This window comes from Crocuta crocuta, unplaced genomic scaffold (assembly GCF_008692635.1).
Source record: "Crocuta crocuta isolate KB4526 unplaced genomic scaffold, BGI_CrCroc_1.0 scaffold64, whole genome shotgun sequence".
Taxonomy (NCBI): Eukaryota; Metazoa; Chordata; class Mammalia; order Carnivora; family Hyaenidae; genus Crocuta; species Crocuta crocuta.
Window position 1 is genome coordinate 7,344,831 of NW_027530640.1, and position 26,404 is coordinate 7,371,234.

Genomic DNA, 26,404 nt, shown 5'->3' on the forward strand with positions numbered 1-26,404 from the left:
CTCCTACAAAATCAAGTTTTGTCCTTTAAAGAAAAAACTTGGAACGCCTGGGTGGCTCAATGAGTTGAGTGTCAGACTCTTCCTATTGGCTCAGGTCATGATCTAGTGGTTGTGAGATCGAGCCCTTCATCAGGTTCTGTGCTAAGTATGGAGCCTGCTTAGGATTCTCTCTCTTTCTGCCCCTACCTCACTCTCTCTCAAAATAAATATACATTTAAATATATATTTAAAAAAAAAAAGACAAGACTTTAAAACCTAATTCTTGTTTACTTCTCTAATATCACCTCTTTCTACTTCTCTACAAAAACTCTACAGGCAAACATCTCTGGTTTCTCCTCTGTCCTACTTGGGCATCTCTGAGTTTATGTTGTTTCCCTAACATGGAATAAATTAGTTTCTCCTGCCTAAATTCTGTATCTCCTTTAAGGCCAAATTCATGTCCTATTTCCTCCAGGAAAAGTTCTCTACCCAAATGGACTTTGTGTTAATCACTTGGCATTTACTATGAACCACTTTCTATTCAGTACGATTTTCAAGTGCCTTCCTGTCTTTCTGATTAAATAATAAAAGTTCTGAAAAGCAGATACTGTATTATAATCTCATCATCTGGCAAAATGCCTTTCACAAAGCAGGCATTTTTACTAATTATTATACCTGCATATTTCTGAATACTTCACATTTGGCGTAACATTTGTTACACTATACATAAGCTTATGTACCTTACAGCGCTATAAAATTTCAAAATGTAGACAATACGGTAGGGTACCACACTTTTCCTACCATATGTCTTAATATATGTGTTAAATAAAATATTCCTTTTATAATTTCTTACTATATAACAATTCCTCTTTTGACTTACAGCAACTAAGGTAAAAGAAGCAAACCTTTAAAAACTTTATTTCTCTCGTTGCAATTTTGTTGACAGATTTTTCTGGTTTCTCATAAAATATCTTAATGGCCACTATCTGTCCAGTATCCTTATGTCTACATTTCATGACTGTTCCATAACTTCCCTCTCCCACTTTTCCGAGAGTTTCGTACATCTCCATTTTCAAACCTGGATTCTTCTTCATAAAAATAAAGAAAGAAAATGTCAAGTATTTGTACTTTTATTTATTCAAGCTGCGTAATGCATTTCCATAATAAACCCGTATTTTAAAGTACGTAAACATTTTCCCAAAAAAAAAAAAAAGTTAATCTTTTCCACAGACTCTTGTTTGTCTCTGGGGACTTTGCCACCTGTAGAGAGTAGGGTGTCCTGGTGAGGCTCCAGCCCTCACCAGAATTTACGGAGCTTCCTGCTGCTCGGTCATTCTCACGACCGCTAAGATTTAAGATTCCTTCACTACATGTCACCTACCCATCAGGAGTGGGATCCGCACGCTTCCTGTCATGCGCCCGTCAAATATGGGGGTTCCCAAAATACTGCAGTCACCTACAGGTCAGATCCCAGACCCAAGAAAACCTCAGCCCCACCCGCTCCTCAAACCAGACGTCTTAGGGTCCCGGACCAGTGTCGCGCCCTTCGCCCCGAAGTCCACCTCGTCCAGTCAACCGCCGACGTCCCAGCCCATTTTGTAGTGCCGCCAGCCAAGCTCCGCGCAGACCCAGCGGGTCTACTGGACACCGACGATAAGAAGCTCGCCTGCTCAGCTAGCTCCTGGCAGGCCACTACCATGGCAACGATGCCGCGGGCCTCACCGCCCATCCACCCCCCCCCCCCCGGGCCNACCCGGAAGATTAAATGAGAAAAGGTGAAAGCGCCCAGTAGAAGTTTGCTTGGGGGTGGGGAGTATATGGATTGAGACCAACTCACAAGGTTGATTTTGAGCTGAGGTGGGGGAGGACCCACGTTTTAACTGCACCGAGAGTCTGCACGTCTTCTAGGGAAGGGCCACAGAGGCGGAAGCTTGCTGGACCAGCATCTTCGATGCCTCTAGGCCAAAGAGCACCTGACGCTGGTGCTGGGTCCTAAAAGAATAGCTGCCCTCGTTAAGCGGAGACATCTTGCAAAACAAGTCTTCCAAGGAAGTCTTGTGTAATTATAGTTGTCTACGTTACCTAGTTACCTTAAATTCCATAGACCTGACTTCGACCTCAGCTGTCCACATGCATCTTTAAAACGGGGTTAAGATGGTTCTTAAATCAAGAACGTTTCTTGAACACCGAATCTATGCTTTTAAGCTTTTTCTGGACTCGTACTTCTTTTTAAAAAACGCCTTTTGGTAAACCAAATAATTCAAAGTTCAGTAGACATACCGACACGGCTTGACATGTAAAAAGCCGTTATCTAATTTTGTAAGAACTAGACATGGGGTTCTGCTGGCCTGCCAGCCTCCATAAACTGTCAGTTTACATAATAATTATATATTGGTGGGTAAGTGACGTAATAGGGATTTTTTTTTTTTTTGCAGTTTATCCTCAGCATTTCACTGCATGTAATAATGTAATACTACCCATAGGTCTTTATCTTTCGCTATGAGGAGAATTAGACAGCAGGAAGGCAAAAAGTAATGTTTACCTTTTGACTTACAGAAACATCTGCAAATGCATAGCAGAACTTGTCAAGAGTTAGGGCTGGCTGCCTTGCTCACCAAGGCAGTTGTAAAAGCAAAAAATAGAATTCAGTGTTTCAAGCAAAGGAGGTAGCAAGAAAGTGGGGGAAATTAACCCTTTCTGGTTCCGTGGAACTATAGGCAACTTGGTGCAATAATGCCATTATGCTTTGAGCTGAAGAATTAACCCAAAAGGATATAAAGTGACCGGAGTCCTGCAGACTTATCGGCCCTGAGGCCAGGCATTGAAGGCAAAAGAGAGAGGGAATTCAAGGAAATGTCAGAGTCCCGAAGGATCAACACCTCCTGAGCTCAATTCAGGCCCATTCGCACCTTACTTGGTGAACAAAACGTGAATCCAGTTATCCCAGTTAGATACATAACCAACCCTAACCCCTGTCTGCAAAATCTTTTTCAAATGATTCATATTTTTAGGCTTTCTTGACAACCAACCACCCTTCTAAGTACTCTCTTGAGATCTCTCCACGTAACCCACCTTAGGCAAATCCATGGACAGTTTGACACAAATCCTCAAATGAGAGCAGCCTCATATTAAAAGAAAATGTCTATAGAGATTGTGGACAAACCTTTAAAAAAATCTGAATCGCGTCCTTTTTCGCCCTCAGAATTTCCTACCCTGGAATCCCCACTGTAATGCATCTACCAGGCTATCTGGCGGCCTAATGGAAGCATTTCACGAAACTTTACTTGGTGTAGGCCTCGGCATTCAATGCTGCATTTATAAAAAACGGAGGTCCCCTCATTGCCCCATGTACCATATTTGATAAGCTATTGAACCAACCGCAAAGGATTTAAAATTCATATTATTTTGGCTCTGTCTTAATGAGTTAAGCAAAACGAGCTTTTGCTTACGCCACAATCGCCGTCCCTGTTCATGAAACAAACTGAAAAGAAAACTAGTTAACACCTATCCCGGCACTCAACCCCGTAAATTTAACTACCCACTCTATAGACCTGACCAAGCCTCAGATTCAGGCGACGCTCTCACTTGATTCCTTCTAATCGCGTCACAGGAACACGTGGTTCTAGATACTTCGTCCCCTCCCCCTCAGGGGTGGATTGTTGACAACGCCGCCGGCAGTCACGTGACCTTACGTCATCCCACCTTCTTTCCCTGAAATCTCTGGCCCCGGATGCGTCTTTCTGTCCCCACCCGGGCCAGCTTAAACTAGTGAAAGGGGGAGGGACTTAATGGCGTTTCGGTTTCGAGATCTCTTAATCCACAATATGCATTTTGAGAACAGAGAGCACTAATTTATCGATTATATCAGGAAGCCAAAATAGACAGAACCCTGCTAAAAAGCTCCCATAAGGTGCTCTCATACGCCCCGTGCCCTTTTCCTACACCCCTCACTCCGTGGTACTGGCGGAGGGCGGAGGGATCTGGAGGCGGCGGAGGGANGTGGGGGGGCTGCGCGGGACTCTTTTCTTTCAGACTGACCGCGGGGCAGCTGGGGAGCATGTCGACTCCGGCCCGGAGGAGGCTCATGCGGGATTTCAAGCGGTAAGGGCCGTCACCTTGGCCTGGATGACGACTCCTCCCCATGGCTGTGGGGCCGCAGGGCGGGGATACGGGACACTTTCCTCTCCTAACCCTAAGAGGGCCGCCTGTGGGCCCAGTGGTACCGACGAAAGCCCAGTCCCCGTTCGCAGTGCCACATCCTTGCTTGCTCGCTCTTCCAGTGTAAGAAATTTTGATACCCCCCTCCCCCAAAAGTAAAAAGATGGCTATGGGCTGACCTAGGATTCCCCCTCTGCCCTCTTGGGTCAGCTGCCCGACGTCTGGCCCTAGAGCTCAAGCCTCTTGCCCCTCTCCCCCGCCCCTGCACCCGGCGATGTCTTGTCCCCCAAAGAGAACCCTTGCAGGGTTTTTTTCTCTGCTTGTTGCACCAGTTAGTTTTGCTGGATGGCCCTGTGGTCTTTTTTGAGGGGCAGGGTTGGGACGAAAAGCGCCCCCGCCCGTTCTTTCTGCAGCGAGGGTGGGGTCTGCAGCGCGAGGTCCGGAGGTGGTTAACCCATCCTCCGAAACCCGACTCCCCCTCTCCCGCCCGAAAGGACCTTGAGAACTGGCTTAGAGACCTGGGACTCGGGCTGCCAGCCCCGGCTGCCAGCGCTTCTGGAGCTCAGCTCTGTGGCCTGGCATATAAAGCCCTATCTATAGCCTCCAAAGTCTGGAAGAATGCCTTCCTTGAGACTGGCGCTAACCTGATACTCCCTGGGCCTCCTTTTGTAAAATAGGGTTTTGTTAGGAGGTGTTGGGGTTACTGACGAGGAAGTGACTTTTTCTCATTTGTTTACCTTTGATACTTGGAGGTAGGGGGGAAAAAACTGAGAAAACAGCTAGATCCAGTGCACCTTTTTAAGTTTTTCTGAGGAAACCTGCCCTGATTGAGACAAAATATCCAGGATAAAAACTTAGATTAGCTGCTCAGAAAGTAATGTCTCAATTTCGCTATTAGAAAGCCATAGGTGAGGCATTTGTGGAAGCCATCATTTTGAGCTTTGGATAGCTTTCTCATTGAATATATTCTAATTTCGCTTACTTTTGGTGGATGTGAAACAGTATAATTTCTTTTAAGGGTTCTGGTTATCGTGGCGTAATCTGAAGGTTGACTGAAAAGGGCCATTTTTATGTCAACTAATTTGAAAGTGTGTTATGTGACCATCACTACAGAAATATGTATATAAAATGTCTCCTTTTTTTTCCTATTGAAATGATAGTTTTTATAAGGAAGTGCTCTATTTGGTGCAGAAGTTGTCTTCTGAAACTTAAAACCAAATTTCACTTTCTGATGATTGAAATCCAAATAGTAAAACTTCGATTCGTTTTCATTGTTACTCTGGTTTCTTACTGCACTCACCTGTTTAATTCTGAGTTGAACACATGGCACCTTTGGTAGTTTTCCAGGGGCTTCATGTTACAAGAATTTGATTATGACATGTGTTGGAAGGTAGTTTTGTATTGAGTCTCCTAATAATGAGAGAGAGATTTAGTTATAAGGCAGATCTTTAAAATAGGGACTGACGGGGGAAAAAAGTAATTGAAGCTTGATTTCTTCAAAGGCTATTGTTAATTGAAGCAAATGCGATAAATCTTTAGGGTTAGGGTTAGAGCTACTCTCCTACCTAAAACTAGTTTCCTGATTAAATTGAATGTAAATGTTTTCAGTCATTTAGTGTTTGCATTGAGGGTCCTTGGGGGGAGGGGGGTGCTGTTGTACAGGTAGCTGTGGTTAGAACTCACATAGCCTTCGTATGTTTATGGCAGCAAAATTGATGGTGCATAAAAATATTTTTTGCATTCAGGGCTTTTAATTTTTATTGTTGACGGCAGCCTGTATGCATCAGTTTGTGAAGATCCATCTTAACTTTGAACCTTGATATTTGAGGAGGGATGACTCCATCGCCCTTTGGAATTTTACATAATTTGGAGAGAGATTTAATAAGTACATACCTTATTAAAGGTATTATTAAAAAACTTAACAGTTTTTTGTTTTTTGGGTTTTTTTTTTTAAGTCATACTGTTTATTGCACCTCAGCACAATAGCAAGGAGATGGAATTAGTTTGTAACAGAGTAGATCATATTGACCACAGGAGTTCTGTTTGGCCTTCTCGGTGACTTAATGTTCAACTTTGGAAATGACTACTCTGAATTTCTAGATTGCAAGAGGACCCACCTGTGGGTGTCAGTGGCGCACCATCTGAAAACAACATCATGCAGTGGAATGCAGTTATATTTGGGTGAGTGGAAAGGTCTAACAAAGGAGAGGTGCAGTAATTCTTTTTAAAAAGTGAATGTATCAACTAGGGAAAGAGACTGAAGTGGAACTGGGAAATCCTTAACTGCAACATAAAATAGAAAAAACAGACAAAATGCTGTTGAGTGTTTTTGTAGTTCTGTAAAATCTATTTGCATTGGTGTTACCGCCTATGATTTTATAATCACTTCGGGTTTTAACTGATAATATCATTTGAAACTAAATGAGCAAAAGTAAATTATTTTATACAAAACCTACCAACAAATGTTTATGCTTACATTCTTTTGTAACTATAAAAAGGCTAGGAATAAAAAATACTGAGAACTTGCAAGGTGGTAAGAATTTAAATAAATGTTTCGCAGCTCGGTGTGAAATAACGAGCCTTTTGAGAAGCAGTCTGTTTTATATATTATATATATTGCATATACGCTTCTTAATTTAGAATTTCCTTATGCTTTTTTTTTTTTCTTCCTGGATTTGATCATTTTTCTTTCATACTTTTTAAACTTGGGTTTTACACTCAGACTTTAAAGGAATACTTTCATAAACAGTTCAGAATTTCAATGAATTAGCTATAAGGGTTCATGTTAAAAACTACTGGGAAAAAAAACTAGTGAAACAACGAGTGTAGTTCACTCTTAAAGGAAAGAGTATATTAAATTCAGGCTAACATACTATGAGATCCTGAATCCCTTGAAATAAACTTGATAGTGCTGCTTATGAAAGATGAAATTGGAATATGGAGGAAGGGAAGAGATTTAAGCAAAAAGAAGTGTCTTTTTTGGTTTACATCAGTTCTAGCTGTTTGGAACAAGAGCTATTACTTTATGGGGAAGCAGGACACTTTGTGTTATAATTATCTTTAAAAGTGATTGATTTCCATCTTAATTGACATAAATTGAAAATATTACCTCTTCTCTTAAGAAGACATGGTTGGTATTGATGAACTTAATTCTTTTTGTACTAAGATTATGACCCTTTTTTTGTTTTTGTTTTACTGTAAAACCACCCTAAAAAGAAAACTTAGAAAATGGTTACCCTGTATGCTTACATCTCTAAAAATCTAGGGCTAACGTGACAGTAAACTAACAATATCTTTAAAACTTCACAAGTCACTAGAATGAGCCCTTCTTTCTCTGAGTTTATCCTTTTCACTCTTAGAAATCAGGAAAATCAGAATGAAAACGTCTTTTAATCAGAAATCTTCTTGTTTTCAGACCAGAAGGGACACCCTTTGAAGATGGTAAGTCATTCTCATTATGCTTTCTGTAGTATTAGGAAACTCCTTTTTAGGTAGGAAGTTCTAACACCAGCATATGTAATTTTAAACTATTTTCTATCGTTATTCGGTTATACTAAAACTAAATAATGCTACTGAGAAGTCATAGTTTACAAAGGACTTTTCTTTCCACGTCACTTTGATCACCTCCATTGCCAGTTTTTTGTGTTACTTTGGTATTTGGCTGTAGAACTGTAAGCCTAGTTGGTAGATTAAAGAAGGCTAATTGTGCACTTCTTTTTTTTTTTTTTTTTTTTTTTTTTTTTTTTTGAGAGAGAGAAAGAGAGGATCCCAAGCAGGCTCCGCACTGCCAGCGAAGAGCATGACGCCAGGCTTGAACTCACGAATCATGAGATCACGACCTGAGCCGAGATCAAGCTGAAATTGTTCTTAAAAATACATAACTGGGGCGCCTGGCTAGCCCATTCAGTCAAGCATGCGAATCTCAATCTTGGGGTTATAAATTTGAGCCCCACATTGGGTGTAGAGATGAGTTAATAAAAAAAAATTAAAATCTTTAAAGAAATGGCTGCCAGTAGCTTCACAGGTAGCTAGCATTTGACACCCATAAATAAGTTAGCATTCTGCATAATCATTTGTCTCTTAATTTTAGTATTTTCACCACAACCCAGGTCCTTAGATTTTCCCTAATTGTAGCTTGGATATTAAGAATTGTTGGGCAGATTTTTTTAATTATGAAATGGTTTCAGAATTAAGCGATTGAAGTTAGTTTGCACAAAGATACAGATTGAAATACTGGGTTGTTTTTTTTTTTTTAATATTTTTATTTCTAGGAGAGAGAGAGGGAGACAGCGTGAGCAGGGGAGGGTCAGAAAGAGAGGGAGATACAGACCCCGAAACAGGCTCCAGGCTCTCTGCTGGCAGTCAGCACAGAGCCCGACGTGGGGCTCGAACCCACAAACTGCGAGATTATGACCTGAGCGAAAGTCGGACGCCCAACCGACTAAACCACCCAGGCACCCTGTTGCAGTACTGTTTTTAAGGAGATAACCTGAATGCCTAGTAGGCAAATTATGATATATCTACATTCTAAAATATTACGTACCTGTTCAAGAATAAAGTAGATCTGGATGTACATTTCAAGACACAAAAAACGTTTCAGAATATTGTATGTTGTATTATATTTTTACTAAATATATACATGCAAGTGTGTGTGTATTAAAGGGTTTTATACCACAGTTACCAGTGGTTACCTTTGGGTGGAGGTCAGGAGTTGAAGGACAGGACTTAGGGACTTCAGCTTTTGTACACCATATCAGGAGGTTCTCCAGGGTGGTACATAACTCCCTTAAAGTCCCTGAAACTGATTCTTGGATACCTTGTGATCAAAACTGTCCCTTCATCTAATATGTATCCAGAGTTAAGTGTCCAGCTCTTAACTCTGGTTTGGGTCATAATCTCTTAGTTCATGAGATTGAGCCCCTCATCGGGCTCTGCGCTCACAGAGATTGGGATTCTCTCTCTCCCTCTCTCCCCCTACCCCATTCACTCACTTTCATTTTCTCTCTCAAATAAATAAACATTAAAAAAAAAAAAGACTTGCCTTTATACCATTAGTGAGGCAGTATTTGCCTTTTATACTCTATTAGTATTTATACTAATGGTACAAAACCTTTAGTGGTTATAATTGGACCTGCGCAATTTAGCATCTTGGCACAAATCAAGATGGTGGCTCTAAACTGTAGTAATAGTCATTGTGTTTTTTACTTTTTATTGATTTTAAGAAATTAATATATCTTAAAGATTTTAATTATTAAGTAATCCCTACATCCAAAATGGGCCTAGAACTCCCCACCCCAAGATGCACCCTTGCATGCTCCATCAGCTGAACCAACCAGACACCCCATATTCTTTGTAATTTATTGATTGAGTTAGAAGGAGTTATAGGGAGAATCCCAAGCAGGCTCTGTGCCGACAGAATGGGACCCAAACCCAGGAAATGTGAGATCCTGACCTGAGCTAAAATCAGGAGCCAGTTACTTAACCGACTGAGCCACCCAGGCACCCCAGTGTTCTTGGCATTTTTTTAAGAGATGTGCTATTCATTATTTTTTTTTTTAATCTTTATTTAAATCCAAGTTAATTTCTTTGCATTTTAAAAAGTTGCCAATTTCACTTAAAAATGTCTTGATGACAAAAAAGGTACTTCTTGGTTTGAACCTTGGGGCGCCTGGGTGGCTCATTCAGTCACACATCCAGTTCTTGATTTTGGCTCAGGTCTTGATTTTAGGATTGTGAGATGAAGCCCCATGTACGGTTCTGTGCTGGGCTTGGAGCCTGCTTTGAGATTCTCTTTGTCCCTTTTCCCCTCGTGTGTGTGTGCGTGCGCGCGTGCTGAAAAAAATAAAATTCTGACCCTTGAGTATACATTTTTAAAATCTGTGTGATTAAGTGGGAAGTATGCATAAAACACTTCTGCCGTAATTGTTTGCAGTTGTTGGAGTTGCAACATAAACTGTTTCTTTTCATGGAGCATTTCTACTTGAATGAATGAGAGATGAACTATGATAATTTAGATTTGATTGTTGGGCAGACATATTCAAAAATGACTGAAGCGAACTGTACTTAAAGACTTCTTTGATAAGATCAGTAGGTGCTATTACCTAATTGTGATTTGTTTTTGGATAGTATACAATGAAATGTGGCAGAATTTACACTTATAGAAGTCCGTATTTTCTGAGTTGCCAATGTGTGATACTAGAAAATTGTAGATGAATAAAAGGTTTATGCAGTGTGCAACAGATTTTAGTGTAACTGATGCAAAATGTTTATTGATATGGTTTCAGAGTCTACATTGCAACTAACCTTTAAAACCCTACCAGTTCCTTAGTAATCAAAAAAAGAGTACCTAAAATTATCTGAAAAAACTATGAAAATATTCTGCTTTTTCATTTACCTATTTTATGAGTCCTGATTTGCCTCCTATCCCTCAACCAAAACAGCATATTGTAACAGATTACAGAAGTAGCTAAGAAAATCTAGTTGTCTTCTGTTAAGCCGATCATTAAGGAGATTTGCAAAATTGTAAAACAGTGCTACACTTCTCACTAACTTTGGAGGAGGGGGGATATATTATTTATAATTCATTGTTACTTAAGCTAATGTGTAGTGAGTTTACAGTAATTAGTGAATATTTAAAAACTCTCTTGAGTTGGGGGAGCCTGGCCGGCTCAGTCAGTAGAACATGGGACTTGTGATCTCCAGATCAAGAGAGTTAGAGTCCCATGTTGGGCATAGAGATTACTTGAGAAAAAAAAATTTTTTTGTTGTTTTTATTTATTTCTAGGAGAGAGAGAGAGAGACAGCATGAGCAGGGGAGGGTCAGATAGANCTGGGCATAGAGATTACTTGAGAAAAAAAAAATTTTTTGTTGTTTTTATTTATTTCTAGGAGAGAGAGAGAGACACAGCATGAGCAGGGGAGGGTCAGATAGAGAGGGAGTCACAGACTGAAACAGGCTCCAGGCTCTGAGGTGGCAGTCAGCACAGAGCCCAACGCGGGGCTCGAACCCATGAACCACGAGATCATGACCCAAGCGAAAGTTGGACGCTTAACCGACTAAGCCACCCAGGCGCCCCGAGAAAATTTTTTAGTTCAGTATTGTCTAATATAAGAAGGAATACTGATAGGGGCACTTGACTGGCTCAGTAGAGCATGCAACTCTTGATCTCAGGGTTCTAAGTTTGAGTGCATGTTGGGTGTAGAGATTGCTTAAAAATAAAATCTTTAAAAAAAAAGAAAAATACTGATAGTTAAATCCAGTAGCATGCTGGAGGCAGTTTGTACCAACCGATTCATGAGAACACATTGTTAAAAACTGGGAGAATTGTTGCAAGCTAGTTACTAAAGAGCCAATAGTTTTAAATGAAATACTTTTCATTTTTGGTGGAAATACATGAAATGGTATGCTATCATATGTATCTCTCCCCATCTTCACATTCAGTTGACTTCCCATTGGAAGCCTGGTGGCTGTGGTTGGGAATAAGAGTGTAAAGGGGTCCTTAGACTCCATATGGGGGTGGGGGGGTATCTTGAAAATAGCTGTTCTATATTTTGTATAGCCTGAAATTTTTACATTATACTTTTTTAGGTTGTAAACTTTCAAAATACATTATCAGATACAAGACGGCCTTCACTATTTAACTGCATTTCATAATACCTCTATTCAGAATACAAAATAGATCTCACATTTGATTTTGCTTGTATCTTTGACCTCCCTAATCCCAAATTTACAAGTGGCAAAAAAAGGTAAGAAAGATATAGGTTATGTATCAAATACATAAAGATAAAATACAAGATAGAATAAATAGAAGAAAGGATTTTTGTTTTGCTTTTTAAAACCACATTGATGAATTAAGGGAAGAACCTTGTAGATATGTCTGGAATAAGTTTCAATTGACAGTGTATGTCTCAAGGGTTGTAGTTGGAATACCTCTTCAATGTTCAAGTAGATTTTCTCAAAATAAAAATCTGGATAGTATCTAAACAGAAAAGTCTAAAAAGACAAAACCACTGATAATGGTTATTTTTGCATAATAGATTTGGAATTGAGAGTTCTTCGTAGTGATTCTTGGCATATTTAAGTGAATGGATTCATACAGGGACAAAAGAGACCTTTCAGATTAGAGTGTCCGTGCCTCCTCTAAGTCCCTTGTTGTGTGGTAGTTACCCCCTCCCACAATTCTTTGGCATACATCCTTCTAAGCTGTTATAAACCAGCTTTAGTTCCCCTAATGTACATTTTGAATTTTGGTAGCAAGGGCCACATTGCCTTCCAAAAGTATGGTGGTGAACATTCCTGTGTGTGTTTCCAAGTGCTTGCCAAGGCTGTGTGTTAAGCAGTCTAATGTAAAGCAAGGTATATTTACTATGGTTTATGTGCTAAGCCAAAATTGACAGTAATTTTTGTGTGGTTGTGCAAAAATCAGTATTGGGTTGGGGATTCATTGATGAAAAGATTAAAAATTTTGCTTGTCTTTACTGTAATTATTTTGGTTTGTTTCTATCTAGGTACTTTTAAACTAGTAATAGAATTTTCTGAAGAGTATCCAAATAAACCACCAACTGTTAGGTTTTTATCCAAAATGTTTCATCCAAATGGTAAGTAACATTCATTAAACTTTTTTTTTTAACTTTTTAATTAGACTTTTATTAAATGATGAGGGGAGGGGGAAAGAGTGGCTTCCTTCCTGTTAGGCCTTGCCTCCTACCTACTTCTAGATGTTGCTTCCATGTCAGTATTAGCTGGAATCTTTGTATCCTGGAATCTTTAGGTTTCAAACTTCAAGTAAAGTTGTTTTGTTTGAATACTTCTGATTTTAAAAGAATATCCTTTTTATTTTTTAAGAGACTTAAGTGTATTTATATTTAGAAAGAGTATGAAGAGTGGGGCAGAGAGAGGGAGGCAATATCAAGCAGGCTCTGCACTGTCAGCACAGAGCCCAGTCTCAAACTGTGAGATCATGACCTGAGCTGAAACCAAGAGTCGGACTCTTAACTGACTAGCTACCCTGGTCCCCTTAAAATAATGGGTATTATTTTGTAGAAATGTGAAGGATACCAAAAAGAATTTGCTTCTTAAAATGTAGCTTTTAAATAATACAAATGCTTGTACAAAATTGAGATGTTGTGTATAATTTTTATATATACTATGGACAACTGATTAAATATTCTTTTACATCATTCTTAATGGCTACAAATGTTTTATGAGGTTGCCATAGTTAAACAGTGTGGTTGGTGACTTTCAGTTTATAATTTCATTTATTTATTTATTTTTAAAGTTTATTTATTTAGATAGAAAACAAGGGAGGGGCAGAGAAAGAGGGAGCGCAAGAGAATGTCACTCTGTGAGCGCAGAGCCCAGTGCAAGGCTTGAATGCACGAACTGTGAGATAATGACCTGAGCCGAGATCAAGAGTCAGATGCTTAACTTAACCAGCTGAGCCACCCAGGCACTCCAGTTAGTGATTGCAGAGCCTGACTTGGGGCTTGAAGTCCTGAGCTCTGAGATCATGATCTGAGCCAAAATCCAGAGTCAGATGCTTAAGGGACTAAGCCACCCAGGCGCCTCTTAAACAGCACATTCTTGAAAACCTTCCCCAATACCCATGAATATTATTAGAGAATATAAGTTTTTCCAGGTGGGATTATGGGGTCAAAGGTTGATATATTTTCAAGGCTTTTTAAAATATATTTTCCATTTTTTCTCTCTTCCTGTTTTCACTTGTAGAAATTTATTAGTTTTCCATAAATGATTGCTGAGTGACTCTTCATAATTAAATTTGCTCTTCTGTGACTTCTTGTTTACTTAGAATACACATAAATTCCTACATTATAAATTGTAGTATGAAAGACTTCTTTCCTAAAATATTAAGCTTTCTTTTTTATAACCTTTGTTGATTTAAATACGGTCTTCCCCATCAGTTTGCTTAATTCCAGAAGAAGAAACTTAACATTTATTCCACTTTGTTTTAGACTTGTTAATTAAAATTTTTTTTAATGTTTATTTTTGAGAGAGAGACAGAGTGCAAGCAGGGGAGAGGTAGAGAGGGAGGGGACACACAGAATCCGAAGCAGGCTCTAGGCTTTAGGCTCTGAGCTGTGATTGCAGACCCGATGCAGGGCTCAAACTCCCAAACTGTGAGATCATGACCTGAGCTGAAGTTGGACGCTTAACCGACTGAGACACTCAGGTTTCCCTTAGACTTCTTACTCACTCAAACTCACGATGTAAGAAGGCTCTGTAAATCAAACTGGGAAAGACTGTATAATGTGTGGGGTGTGAGGGTGGTCTGTGTGTGTAATATTTTCAACCTTAGGGAAACATGCATTAGATTATTTCTCATCCCTTTGTATTAATAACATGGTTTCCCTTTTTTCTTTATCAGTATTTTTTTTTAAGTTATTTATGCATTTTGATAGAGCAGGGGAGGTACAAAGAGGGAAGGAGAGGGAGAGAGACCCAAGCACCCTCCACAATGGCAACGTGGAGCCCAGTGCAGGGCTCAAACTCCCCAACCATGATCTGAGCCAAAGTGGGGTGCTTACCTGACTGAACCATCCAGGCACCTTAGTGTTTTACTAACTTTCTCCTCTGCTTTTTAAACATTTTTATTTGAAGTATAATTCATATATCATGCTATTCACTCATTTAAATTGTACAGTTCAGTGGATTTTAGTATATTCAGAGTTATGCAGCCATCACCATAATCACATTTGGGACATTTTTATCTCTCCCAAAAAAATCCCATGACAATGAGCAGTCATTCCCCTTTGTCCCAGCACCCCAGTCCTAGGCAGTCATATTTTCTGTCTCTATGGATTTGCCTCTTCTGGACATTTCATATAAATGAAGTCCTATAATTCACATGGGCTTATTGTAACTTTGAGCTAGCATAGTTTTCAGGATTCATCGATGTTTTAACTGTACTTCATTTTCTTTGGTTGCTAAATGATATTTCATTGAATGAATATACTATATTTTGTTTATCCATCATTTAATGGATGTTTGGTTTCTAGTTTACTCTTGGATTCCTTTAAATAGTTACTAGTTCAAAACTTAACAATCATTTTATACTTTAGGGTTTTATTCTTTAGGCTTGCCAAGTTTGACGTTCCTATAGGTTAGGTAGTAAGCGACTGACTAAGCTGCTTTAAAGTGGAGAGTTAAATCTGATCTAAAGCTAAAATGTAGAAAGAGTTAGCACATGAATGTCATGGAGGCCATGAGAGTGGATAACATCAGCGAGAGGGTGTATACGGGGCAAGAAGGAAGAGGATGGAGGATAGAACCCTGAGAAATGACAGCATGTGTGTATAATTTGCCCCTCTCCTCAAAATAGCCTAACTATTCTTGTCTTTATGAGAGTGACCTTGCTGGTTCCATGAAGTTTTCCAAAGTTTGACAGTATCTATAACATTTAAATGTATTTACCCTTTGTCAAGATAGCAGGTCTACTTCTGGAAATTTATCATGTAGACATATAGTCTCACAAGTCTTCATTGGGGCACGTGGGTGGCTCAGTCGGTTAAGTATACTACTCTTGATTTTGCCTCAGGTCCTGATCTCCCACATCGTGAGTTAGAGCCCCACGTTGGGCTCTGCACTGACAGCGTGGAGCCTACTTAGGATTCTCAACATTAAAAAAAAAATTTGGAGGGCGCATGGGTGGCTCAGTCGGTTAAGCATCTGACTTAGGCTCAGGTCATGATCTCACGGTTCATGGGTTTGAGCCCCAGGTCGGGCTCTGTGCTGACAGCCAGCTCAGAGCCTGGAGCCTGTTTCAGATTCTGTGTCTCCCTCTCTCTCTGCCCCTCCCCTGCTCATGCTGTCTCTCTCTCTCTCTCAGAAATAAATAAAAAATGTTAAAAAATTAAAATTTTTTGTGTTCATTATTTGTATTTTCACATAATCAGTTTAAGGGGGGGGAACCTCCCAAATGTTGAAGAGTTAAAACCTCTTAATTAGTTGATTTTTTTTTTTTATATGAAAGGAATGCATACTCGCTTTAAAAACAAAATACAAGGAAAGGTAAAAGACAACAAGCTCCTTTATAATCCTGCAGTTTACAGATAGCTGGTACTTACATTTTGGCATTTCGTCTTAAAATGTTTTTGTGACTACACATACTTCAAATGCAGATATTTAGCAAATTCTTTACAAAATTTGTTGTAAATTTTTATCACATTTGGAAACTTATTGGGGCATCTGGGTGACTTAGTCGATTAAGCTTTGACTATTGATAACAGCTCACGTTGTGATCTTGCAGACAGGAGATTGAGTCCTGTGTGGAGCCTGCTTGGATTCTCTCTTCTTTGTTTCTCTCAAAATAAATATTTTAAGAAATAATAAATAAAAATGGAACTTAATAACATATCATGTATGTCTTTGTATATTGTTAACTTAGGGTGGATGTATATCATTTCTGGTGGCTACATTGGTATTGGTTATATGAATGTACTGCTCTTTAGCCAGTCACCTCTTTATGGACAAGATAGTTTCCAATTTTTCACTCTTAAAGTAGTATTTATAGTGAATATCCTGTAAATAAAGCTTTATATGTCCACATCTGTTTCTTTTAAGAATAATTTCTGGAAGTGTAATTATGATATCAAAAAATAAGTATTTTTAAGAGTTTTATTTAAGGAATTTAGAAATAGGGGATTTAAATAGATTTCAACTCGGTCTTCTTGTGAAAAGGTGCAAAATAAGAGAACTTAGTTTTAACACTGGTTTTCCTGTGAGACAGGATTTAGTAATGTTCACAACTGACAGGGCCATGCATTCTGTTTGTGGTAAAGATTTCTCTTTAACTGTTAAGTGTGATAAAGCTAATATGTAACCAGTTTTAGTGCTCTCTTTGCAGTGTATGCTGATGGCAGCATATGTTTAGATATCCTTCAGAATCGATGGAGTCCAACATATGATGTATCTTCTATCTTAACATCAATTCAGGTAAGTGTGAGTTAGGATGCATCATGATTTTTCAAGACTGTGTGGGATATAGTCAGCTTCTTTTGGAGCATTGTAAAGACCAAGTGAGCAAACTAAGCTTCCCAGCACCCAGGTAACCAGTGGCACAGCTTGGATAAAAACCCATGATATTTAGACAACTGGTCCGCTTTTTTGTTAGTGACCACACTGGATCAAATCCATGGTCATTTTCCTGATCCTTGTGTAAATTAAAGTGTTCTCACAGGTCAAGTATGAGTTGTGCCCAAGAAGCATAGCCAGAGGATGTGGAGAAGGAAGAAAAGTCTTCTTGGAAATAGAGAAAGATGATTGCTTAGGAAAACCATAGGGACCTCAAGAAACTGCCAGGTGCAAAGAAGCACTGCGTATGTTACTCCATCCAAGAAATTGTTTTAAGGAAAAAAAAAAAATAGTGGTAACTATTTGCTGAAGCACTCTGGTAGATTGTTTCAGAGTTGACCTTGAGTGACACTTTTGGAGAGAGGTAGACTGAGGGATGTTTTAGTTTATATGGATTTCAGAGGAGCGGAATTAAATGTTGGCTTGTGACATTTTTAAACCTTTTTCTATCACATTTCTTTTTTAATTCAGGTAATTTTATAACATTGTCTTCAGCTTTCCTGTCTCATTCCCTTGCTGCAAGATATATGTTTTCTTGATTAAAAGAAACAAGATTCACGACCTAGCTTAACTGTCAGACATTTGCAGCATAACCACAATAATAAGAGTTTAACTTAGAAAAATAATCATTGCTAAGCTCTTTCTTTTTCTTGGCTAATGGTTTCAGTATGTTGAATATTCTCATCCAGTTTCCTTAAAATTAGAGGTCTTAAGACAATTGAGGACTGTGTGTTTTGGAAGTTTTAAGTTCTCTAGCAGCAGGAACATTACTGTGATCAAGCCATTTCTGAAACTATGTTAAGACTTATAAATATAGAAGATTATACTATTATCTGCCATTTCATTACTGAATAATTTGTTTTGTACAACTCCTGTGCTCCATATCTAACCCATGGTAATGTAAAGAAGAACTAAGCAGATATTTTTTTCTTTTCCCTCTTTCCATCTAGTCTCTGCTGGATGAACCGAATCCAAACAGTCCAGCCAATAGCCAGGCAGCACAGCTTTATCAGGAAAACAAACGAGAATATGAGAAAAGAGTTTCGGCCATTGTTGAACAAAGCTGGAATGATTCATAATAGACAACTGGTCTGTTAATTTTTTTCATCATTGTTGTGTATAATTTACCTCTCAGTAGAAAGGCTAACAAGTTTTAAGTGCCACAGGTTTTACGGATTCTGCAGAAAAAAAGTCCTTCAGTTTAGAACCTACAAAAGCTTGTGTATCTTGATTAATGTACTTTTTATTGCATGGTGTGAACTAAGTTATTGCTTACATAAATTTGTAATATATCCTGTTTGTATTTTTTTCCAAGTGTATAATGTTGGTGTGGAGTTTTCATGACAGAATAATACACATTTTGTAAATCTGTACTTTTTTCAAATATTGAATGCCTTATTTTTGAATTCTTTAGATTTTTAAATTGGAGAAAAGCACTTAAAGTTTTTTATATATGACTATTACATGTAAAGCTGTTAAAATACATAACTTCAGTGCAAGAGACTTTGTCACTTATTTCCTTATATGTGTAGGAGGGGTTAATAAGTCTCTAGCTCTCCCATCAATTGATAGTTTCATTTCCAGTTTCAAAAGAACAGATTTATATTTTATCAAGAAATTCTTCAAATTTGATTCTAAACACCCAATTATAGTTTCAAACTTTATTTTGAATGTTTGAATGAAACTATATCAGTTTCACTTGAGCAATTATAGACATAAGTGGTTTGATTCTGTCCCACTCTGTATTTAGGCCACTTAGAACTGTTTCTTCCTGCACTACTTAACTGTTAAACTGTACCTTTTTGCAATTTCACAGTTTGTACCTCTACCATGAGGAATTGGCACCTCTACCTGGAGCAGAGAGCTGATGCAACTTACTTTGCTGCTTGATAGCACTTTAAAAGATTTTGGATAATGGAGAAAGTAAAACTGTATAAACACTTATCAAAATCCATGCCCCACTATTAACACTGAATAAGATTTGGTTGCATTGGTTTAGCAAGGCAGAGATTTGGAAGGAATCTTGGTGTAACTTAAAATATTTGAAAACTGCCTTTTAACGCAATTGCATATCTGTTTATTCTGGAAAATTGTTTTAATACCAGGGTCTGCTGAGTTGCATTCTCTTGTGGAGATTTTTTCTTTTCTTTTCCCTTTTTTTTTTTTTATCTCCTAAGTTGTATAAAAGTTGTACTGCATCTTAGTTTACTGGATAAATTTAAAACACAGTATTGTAGAAAGCTAATACAAAGCTATCCTATGCCTTCAAATAGTACAGAAAATGGAAAATATACAAGTAAATTCTGTTGAACCACCTGTGTAGTCTTTCTAGTTCAGTTAAAACAGCTGTTTGAGTAACCCCAATAGTTTCTTCTCCTATCCTTACCAGCTTAGTAAGCTTAGTAGCTGCTTCTCAGTTGGAAGACTGTAGGATGGCAATATGTACAGCTTCTTTTTATTAAGCAAAGTTTAACATTGGAAGGATAAGTGTTGACATTTCCCTTTAAAAGTTATTACTTGGCAAATTTTGGGGTTAAGTGTGTGATCTTGGGAAGCTTCATATAAATAAGAGTCCACTCACTAGAATTAATGGCCAAAAAAAAACCACTTAAAGGTACTTTTTGGTCATACCAAATGTGTGATGCTTTCATATTCAGCTCTGAGACAAACCGTAGTCCTGTAGACCTTACTCCAGTGTCTGACTCTTAAATATACAGTAGGTATGAGTCTCCTCTCTTATTTCATTACATGCTGTTTGGTTACTGCTTCAAAATCTATTTTTACCCTAACCTGTTTTCCTTTCCCATCTAAAATTGAAACATTTTAAGTGTTGATAATTATTATTAAAGAGTTACATCTCACTTTGCAGGGAGTCTGTGAGCTCCAAGGCCTAAATTCAACACATACATAAAACTCCTACCATGAAACTCAACCTTCCCAGTACAGAAAATGCTTAGGAATATTCCTCTCCCAATTACTCCTCAGGTTTTTTCTTCAGCCTTGGAACAGAGTCCTATTTCTTTGGTTGAGTACTAGATGTAAACCCTCTATTTATAAGGTTATAGCATACAAAAAAATGTTTAAGCTTACGTAAATCTTATAAAAGTATGACAAGAGGCTAGAACTAATTTATTTTGGCATGAGGTTGGATTCATGCTAAAGTTTAAATGCATTTATGATGCACAAAACACACACAGTGTTTTGTGTGTTGTTTTTTTTTTAATATTTACTTTGGGGGAGAGCACAAGCAAGAGAGGGGCAGATAGAGGGGGACAGAGGATGGAGAGCAGGCTCTGTGCTGACAGGCTGACAGCACTGGGTCTGATGTGGGACTTAAACTCACAAACTGAGATCATGACCTGAGCTGAAGTCGGATGCTCAACCGACTGAGCCACCCAGGTGCCCCTGTACCAGTACTTCTGACATGGAATGCTTTATGTGCGTGGCACTATTAAGAACACTTTAACATATGACCATATTTCAGATTCACAGTAATCCTGTGAGGGTAGCTAACCATTATGTTACAGATGAGGAAACTAGGTACACAAGATTAAGTGACTTGGTCTAGGTCAGCCAACTAGCAAGTGATAGAGCTGGGATTAGTACCTGGCCAGTATGGTCTTTTACCCAAGAACTGTACTACCCCTTAGGAGATTTTAAGGGGCTGAGTTCAGTTTTAGAAAATGTACAATACTTTAGTTGATTTAGAATTATGTACAGATTTGTATCCAGTGAAGAGATTTTCTTGACCATTATTTTCTACCCCCCACCCCCTTTTTTTGTAAACAAGTCTGGATATAGGAATACTTGCTGGTCTCCAATATAAAAGACTATGACTTAACAACAGAGCACATTTTTCCCCCTTCATGGAACTATTCTTGAGTTGGTACTCTCTCCCCTCCCCTGACCCCCCCCCAATAAAAAAGTTCCATGAATAACTTCTCAAACTGATCTAAAAATTCTTACTCCTGTAGTGGAAGATACTGGAGAAGAAATCTATTTAAGGTGCCTTATTTAGTTAACAGTATTTTGTGCTCAGTAAACCAAGTACCTGTCTACTTAATTTATTCATTTAGTACTCTTAAGAAAGAACCCCCTGGGGCTTATATAGCACAGTTTAGAGTCTTACCTAAGGTATTTGGATTTCTCAATTTTCCCAGGTTTTAAAAGATAGGGATCAACTTTTTAGTCTAGTGGTATTTATTACAATTCCTTTCTGTTGCATTTAGCAATGCAAAGTCCCAAAGGAATCTCAGTTATGTGAGGATTATTATGTAAATTAAAAAGTCAGTGGTTACAAAGCCATTAAAGGTAAATGAAATTGTCCATAGGGCAAGGGCCTTGTGCCAAGACAGTAGCCCTATTATTTCAGTTCCCGTCTGTTTAGGAAAAAACTGAGCTGTGGTCAGCTAAGCGTAAAGATTAGTTACCTTTATTCAAGTATATGACACATTAGAGGAAAGAGATTAGAAACAAAGTTTTACTGTTGAATTTCCTTTTCTTTCTGTCCTTTGAAAAAGAATATACAACTGCATGTGCCATTCCTCTAAGTAATTTCTCCACCTCCCCTATCCCCCAAATGCATTGGTTTTAAAACAGTTTTGTTAATAATGTCTTTGAAGTTTGTACATTTCCTGTCATAGCATGGGCTAGGGCTTTTTCTAGTTGGGCCAGAAAGACAACTGAGCTATGCCTTTTGCAAACCTTTTTGAGTATATGACTCCTGTCAGTCTCAACGTTAGCTCCTTGTTGAAATCAAGAACCCTGGAAAGAAGGGCTTCAAGCTTCTCTGGCATATGGAGGATTCAGACTTGGGTAAAAAGCCCAAATGGACTGACTTTCAGGACCTGCCATTCATTTTAGTGGTAAAGATTGGCCACGTGATGCTTTGGTTTATCAGTGACTTGTGGAATAATATGTTTGGAAAGACTCTAGAGTGTGTACTCTGCTGAGAGAAAGCAAATAACCTTTTAGCTGGTTAGAGAGATCTTTATATGGTTCTGGTCTTGGTTACAAATATGATGCTTCTGCAGGCTTTTGTGGGGAGGTTAACTAAACTCTTACCTGAAAGACTGGGATCCTTAAAGTGCCACTGGGTTGAGTACTTGTCTAGAGGGAACCAGAGCCTATCTCTGAAAGGATCTCCTCAGGTTCCATCAACCTGTACCAGTTAGTTGTCATTCTTCCTGGAATGCAGGACAGATTCTGTGGTGACTTGAAGGCTGCCAAAACGCAAACATAAGAGCACTTCAGGCAGACCTCTTAATGCTGCTTCCTGTCTGAAGCCCAGAGTATAAGTTGCCCTTTCCTTTCCCCCTTTACAAACAAGGCTCTTTGCCAAGGATAGCACAGCCCACCAAATGAATTGGACTGGCTTCCCTCCTGAATAGGAGAATGTCAAACGCAGAGAGACTTGCAGCTCTTTGGCCTCTGTATGACGTCATTTCACAAAACTGAGTTGGAAAATTTTTATGTTACTGTGGTGGTGTGAGAACAGAGACCGCAAAGAACTGGAAACTTGTCCTGTCAGCATCCTAGACAGAGAGAATAAGAAAAGAATCCAGAGATTCCAGCCCATGTCATCAACTTCAGCAAACGCTTGGAATATCCCCTCCAAAGAAAACCTGGATTGTAATCCTGCTGTGTTTTAGTGGGCTTTGGTTAGAGAACTGTACGTGCACGAGCACAGAAAGCTGTCGTTTCAGGTGGAGACTCTCTGGAACAGCTGGAAGGCTGCCTTTAGAATCCCAGGGGTGGGTACAAGGGATCTTTTGCAAGCCAGAAAGATCAGGGAGAGCATTACTGAGGCCTGATGACCAGGAGGTTGATGACTCATTTTTTCAGGGAGAAAGTTCCTCTCTCTGGCTTTTGTTAGCCCTTACACATCAGTTAGTTGGTGGGCTGCAAATTCTTTTGCACAGAGCAGCTTGAGAACATAATTACCATGGCACCCTCTCAAGACCAAGTATGAGGGATCAGGCTATAAAAGCAGCAGTACAAGGTACAGTTCCAAAGACTGGAATGTAAATCAAATACTAGGAACCCTTTTCTAGACAGCCTCTGGCAGTACATGCACAGGCCTGGGCAGGAAGCCAGTAAAACAGTAGAGGACCTCCAGGTTCCAAGCTCCAGATCCTCTGGAGACCTTGATTAGCAGGCTTCTGGGTTTTGTTATAAAAGTAAAATGTTAATAATTTGGTAAACAAAGGTAGAAAGTATGAGTCACTCACTGTCTTACCACCTGTGAAGTTGAAAACAGCTGGTTCAAGGGAAGTGGAATTGTAGGTGGTGGTCCAAGCTCACTGTTTGTCAGGCGGGGCCATAATTCACACCAAGTGATAAGGAATCTCCTCGGCTTACAGGTGAGACTCCAGTGATGAAGCCAGTGCCAGAGCAAAGGCCATGTTCATGGAGAAAGGAACACACCCACAGCCTTTGCCTGGCATTTGATTAGGGTTGCATGACTCAGTGCCTGCTGCATTGAGTTTGTCAGCATTGCTACTGAATACGTACTGTGTGCCAAGTCACATCTTTGGCCCTAGGCTACAACTACAACTGCTGTGTTCTGCCCTTCAGCCCTCGGGATGGAGTCTGATCTTGTGGGCGTCATTGTGGGCGCTCATTTTTCTTTTGTTAGAAAGTTAGTTGAAACATTTCATATTTTCGCAGCTTGGCCTCAAAGGGAGAGTAGGGTAGGAATAAAGCAGGGAGAGCTCACTAAATTCCAGGTACTTAAAGACAAATTTTTCCACTGAGTCCTCCAAGATCAAAGTAAGAATCATCCCCCACTTTGAAGACCCCTACGCTGAGGAGTGAAATAAATCAGGAGGAAGGAATTACCTAACATTTCACAAATTCAATTAAATACTTCTTTTTTCCTTAATGTTTTGAGGGAGGGAGTGAGCAGCAGAGGGGCACAGAGAGGGAGAGACGATCCCAAGCAGGCCCAGTGCTGTGCTGTCAGCACGGAGCTCATGCAGGGCTCCATCCTACAAACAATGAGCTCATGACCTGGGCCAAAAGCAAGAGCTGGATGCTCAACCTGACTGAGCCACCTCGGCAGGCACCCCTCAATTAAATGTTCTTAATACGAGAAAATATCAAAGGGAAAGGAAAATGCAGCTAACCAAAATGAGATTTTGGTGCCAGCATTCACAGCAAAGCAAGGGCTTTAGTCAGCAGGCCCAAACAGTTCAGGGTTGACCTCCTTACTGTTAATTGCCCTTTCACTAAACCAGGGGAAGACCAAGACCTGCCTTCACACACCCTAACACCATTTCTCCCAGGCAAACAGGTCAGAGGCCCATAGTCAAGGATAGTTTGGGGTTGTTTACCTACTTTTCCTAGATTGGGAAAGAAGGATGGGACTTGGGCTGGGACCACTTGGGTTATTTCTAAAGAGCCACCCTTGACTGACAGCACTGTCTAGGAAAAAAACTCTGGTTCACACGGCCGTGTTTAGGATAGGTTAAGAATTCTAGCCCCCATCTAGTGGGAGTTTAATAGTCTCAATTTTTACTTTTTTTTATTTTCAAGGGAATCTTTTCAGGTAATACAGTCTTATTCCCTCCCACCTCAACTAGTCCTCTTGTCTCTGGGCAAGGCTTCAGGCTGACCTCCCTGTGACGAGCACATGTGCAAAGGACTCTGCGGTTACAGCTGGCATTGTGAGAAAAACTAAACCAAAACGAGAAGGGCAGCCAACACACTATCACCACTAGGCCTGGGAGTCTGAACTTGCAAGGAGCAGGATAAACTTGGGAAAAGAAACCATCTCCTCTGGTTTGTTTTTCACTTAAATAAATGGATAAAGAGCCTCTTTCGCTCACTTGCCACTCATCTATTTTAACGAAAAGCAAGCCAGGAGAGATTTTTTTTTTCCCCAAAGAGGATATATAGATATATATGAGGGCAGAGATTTTTTTTAGTATGCATTCAGTATTCGCTGAAAGAAGCAATTTCCATATGACCACAAACCAATTTAAGTTCTAAAACTCTTGCCTCAAATCTTAAGATTTGTTTAGTCTTACTCCTAAAGGTATCCCTGAACTAGTCAACAATGAGTCATGACTAGATCACAGGATACCTAGTTGACAGTCTCTTTCCAGACAAAAGATACCTCACAGAGACTTTAGAGCTGGACAGCAGAGAACACTGAGTTATCTGACATTTAGAATAATATAAATCTCATTTCAGATGCAACAGTGTATTTTCAGTGCCGTTTACTACAAATAGCAAAGGATCAGAGGATGGGCAGTGATAATGATTCCTCCCAGTGCTCATGGAATAGGTAAGCCACAAGTCCACATGGATCCTGGAAAATCCTTGCCTCTGCCAGAGCAGAGAATTTCATCAGGTAGGCTATAGATGCTAAGGAATACTGGAAAAAGGAATTTTCTGGGTAACATAAAAGGGTGTCATGGTTAAGTGAGCACCTACACTGTACTGTTAAGTACTTGGTTCCCACAAGGTCTTGAGACTTAAGTCTTTGACAGAAAAGATCCTCTCTAGTTATTACTTGAAGGTAACAGTTTACCATGTCCTTCCTCTTGATCTCATTTGATCCTCACCCCACGTAGGCAAGAATGATATACCAAGGCAAGTACCTTACAGCAAGCTCCTGTTTCAACACTAAGAGTGGTCTGGCTTACCTACATTATGAGGACTGCTGCATTGCAAAAATTTAGATTTCTATGCTAATTTCTATTCCAGAAAAACATAAAGGATAAAATTCTAAAATACTGGTTTGGGCACATGGGTGGCTCAGTCAGTTAACCATCCGACTTCAGCTCAGGTCATGATCTCACGGTTCGTGGGTTCAAGCCCTGCGTCGGGCTCTGTGCTGACAGCCAGCTCAGAGCCTGAAGCCTGTTTCAGATTCTGTGTCTCCCTCTCTCTGACCCTCCCCTGTGCGCGCGCGCTTTCTCTCTCTTTCTCTCTCTCTCTCTCTCAGAAATAAATTTGAAAAAATAAAATACTGGTTAGTTTTGTAGACAAGACAGTTAAAAAGGTTTTAAGGTAAACCCTGAGAAAAACAGAAAAAGCTTAAGCTGAGGAAATAATGAGAGAAAACCCATTAGAAAATGGTTATCAGAAAATTTACTTTTGGTTAACTAGAGAAGTCTCAAAAATAAACTGAAAATGGGGAAGGGGAGCATGGCATCCGTGCACAGTTTA

The 26,404-nt window shown here is 39.4% G+C and overlaps 2 protein-coding genes across 12 annotated transcripts in view; one reads left to right on the top strand and one right to left on the bottom strand.

The window, feature by feature from the left end:
• Positions 1 to 3,555, bottom strand: part of CDKL3 (cyclin dependent kinase like 3) — a 118,082-nt gene extending 114,527 nt beyond the window's left edge. Inside the window, exons 1-2 of one of the 9 annotated variants that reach the window (XR_013336184.1) lie at positions 3,522 to 3,555; positions 885 to 1,067 (exon numbers count right to left, since the gene is read on the bottom strand). Coding sequence is in view for 3 of the 9 variants with exons in the window: in XM_077768923.1 (XP_077625049.1) it covers positions 885 to 1,067; positions 3,052 to 3,066 (198 nt within the window). In the remaining 6 variants the exon portion in view is untranslated. Of the gene's footprint in view, positions 1 to 884; positions 1,068 to 1,511; positions 1,662 to 3,051; positions 3,076 to 3,521 lie in introns of those variants that run through there. The other 8 variants (XR_013336185.1, XR_013336188.1, XR_013336186.1 and 5 more) reach the window with 8 other exon arrangements.
• A 416-nt stretch (positions 3,556 to 3,971) lies between these two features.
• On the top strand, positions 3,972 to 25,442 carry UBE2B (ubiquitin conjugating enzyme E2 B). Of its 3 annotated transcripts, none has more exons than XM_077768643.1 (7): positions 3,972 to 4,080; positions 6,238 to 6,318; positions 7,553 to 7,578; positions 12,646 to 12,735; positions 17,001 to 17,089; positions 18,178 to 18,316; positions 25,424 to 25,442. In XM_077768643.1, exons 1-6 carry the CDS (start codon positions 4,037 to 4,039, stop codon positions 18,304 to 18,306), a joined length of 459 nt encoding a protein of 152 aa, XP_077624769.1. In that variant the 5' UTR covers positions 3,972 to 4,036; the 3' UTR covers positions 18,307 to 18,316; positions 25,424 to 25,442. The 3 variants fall into 3 exon arrangements, with proteins under 3 accessions (XP_077624769.1, XP_077624768.1, XP_077624767.1); XM_077768642.1 differs by lacking the exon at positions 25,424 to 25,442 and adding an exon at positions 19,044 to 19,538; XM_077768641.1 differs by lacking the exon at positions 25,424 to 25,442 and having other exon boundaries at positions 18,178 to 19,538.
• The last annotated feature ends 962 nt before the right edge of the window (positions 25,443 to 26,404 follow it).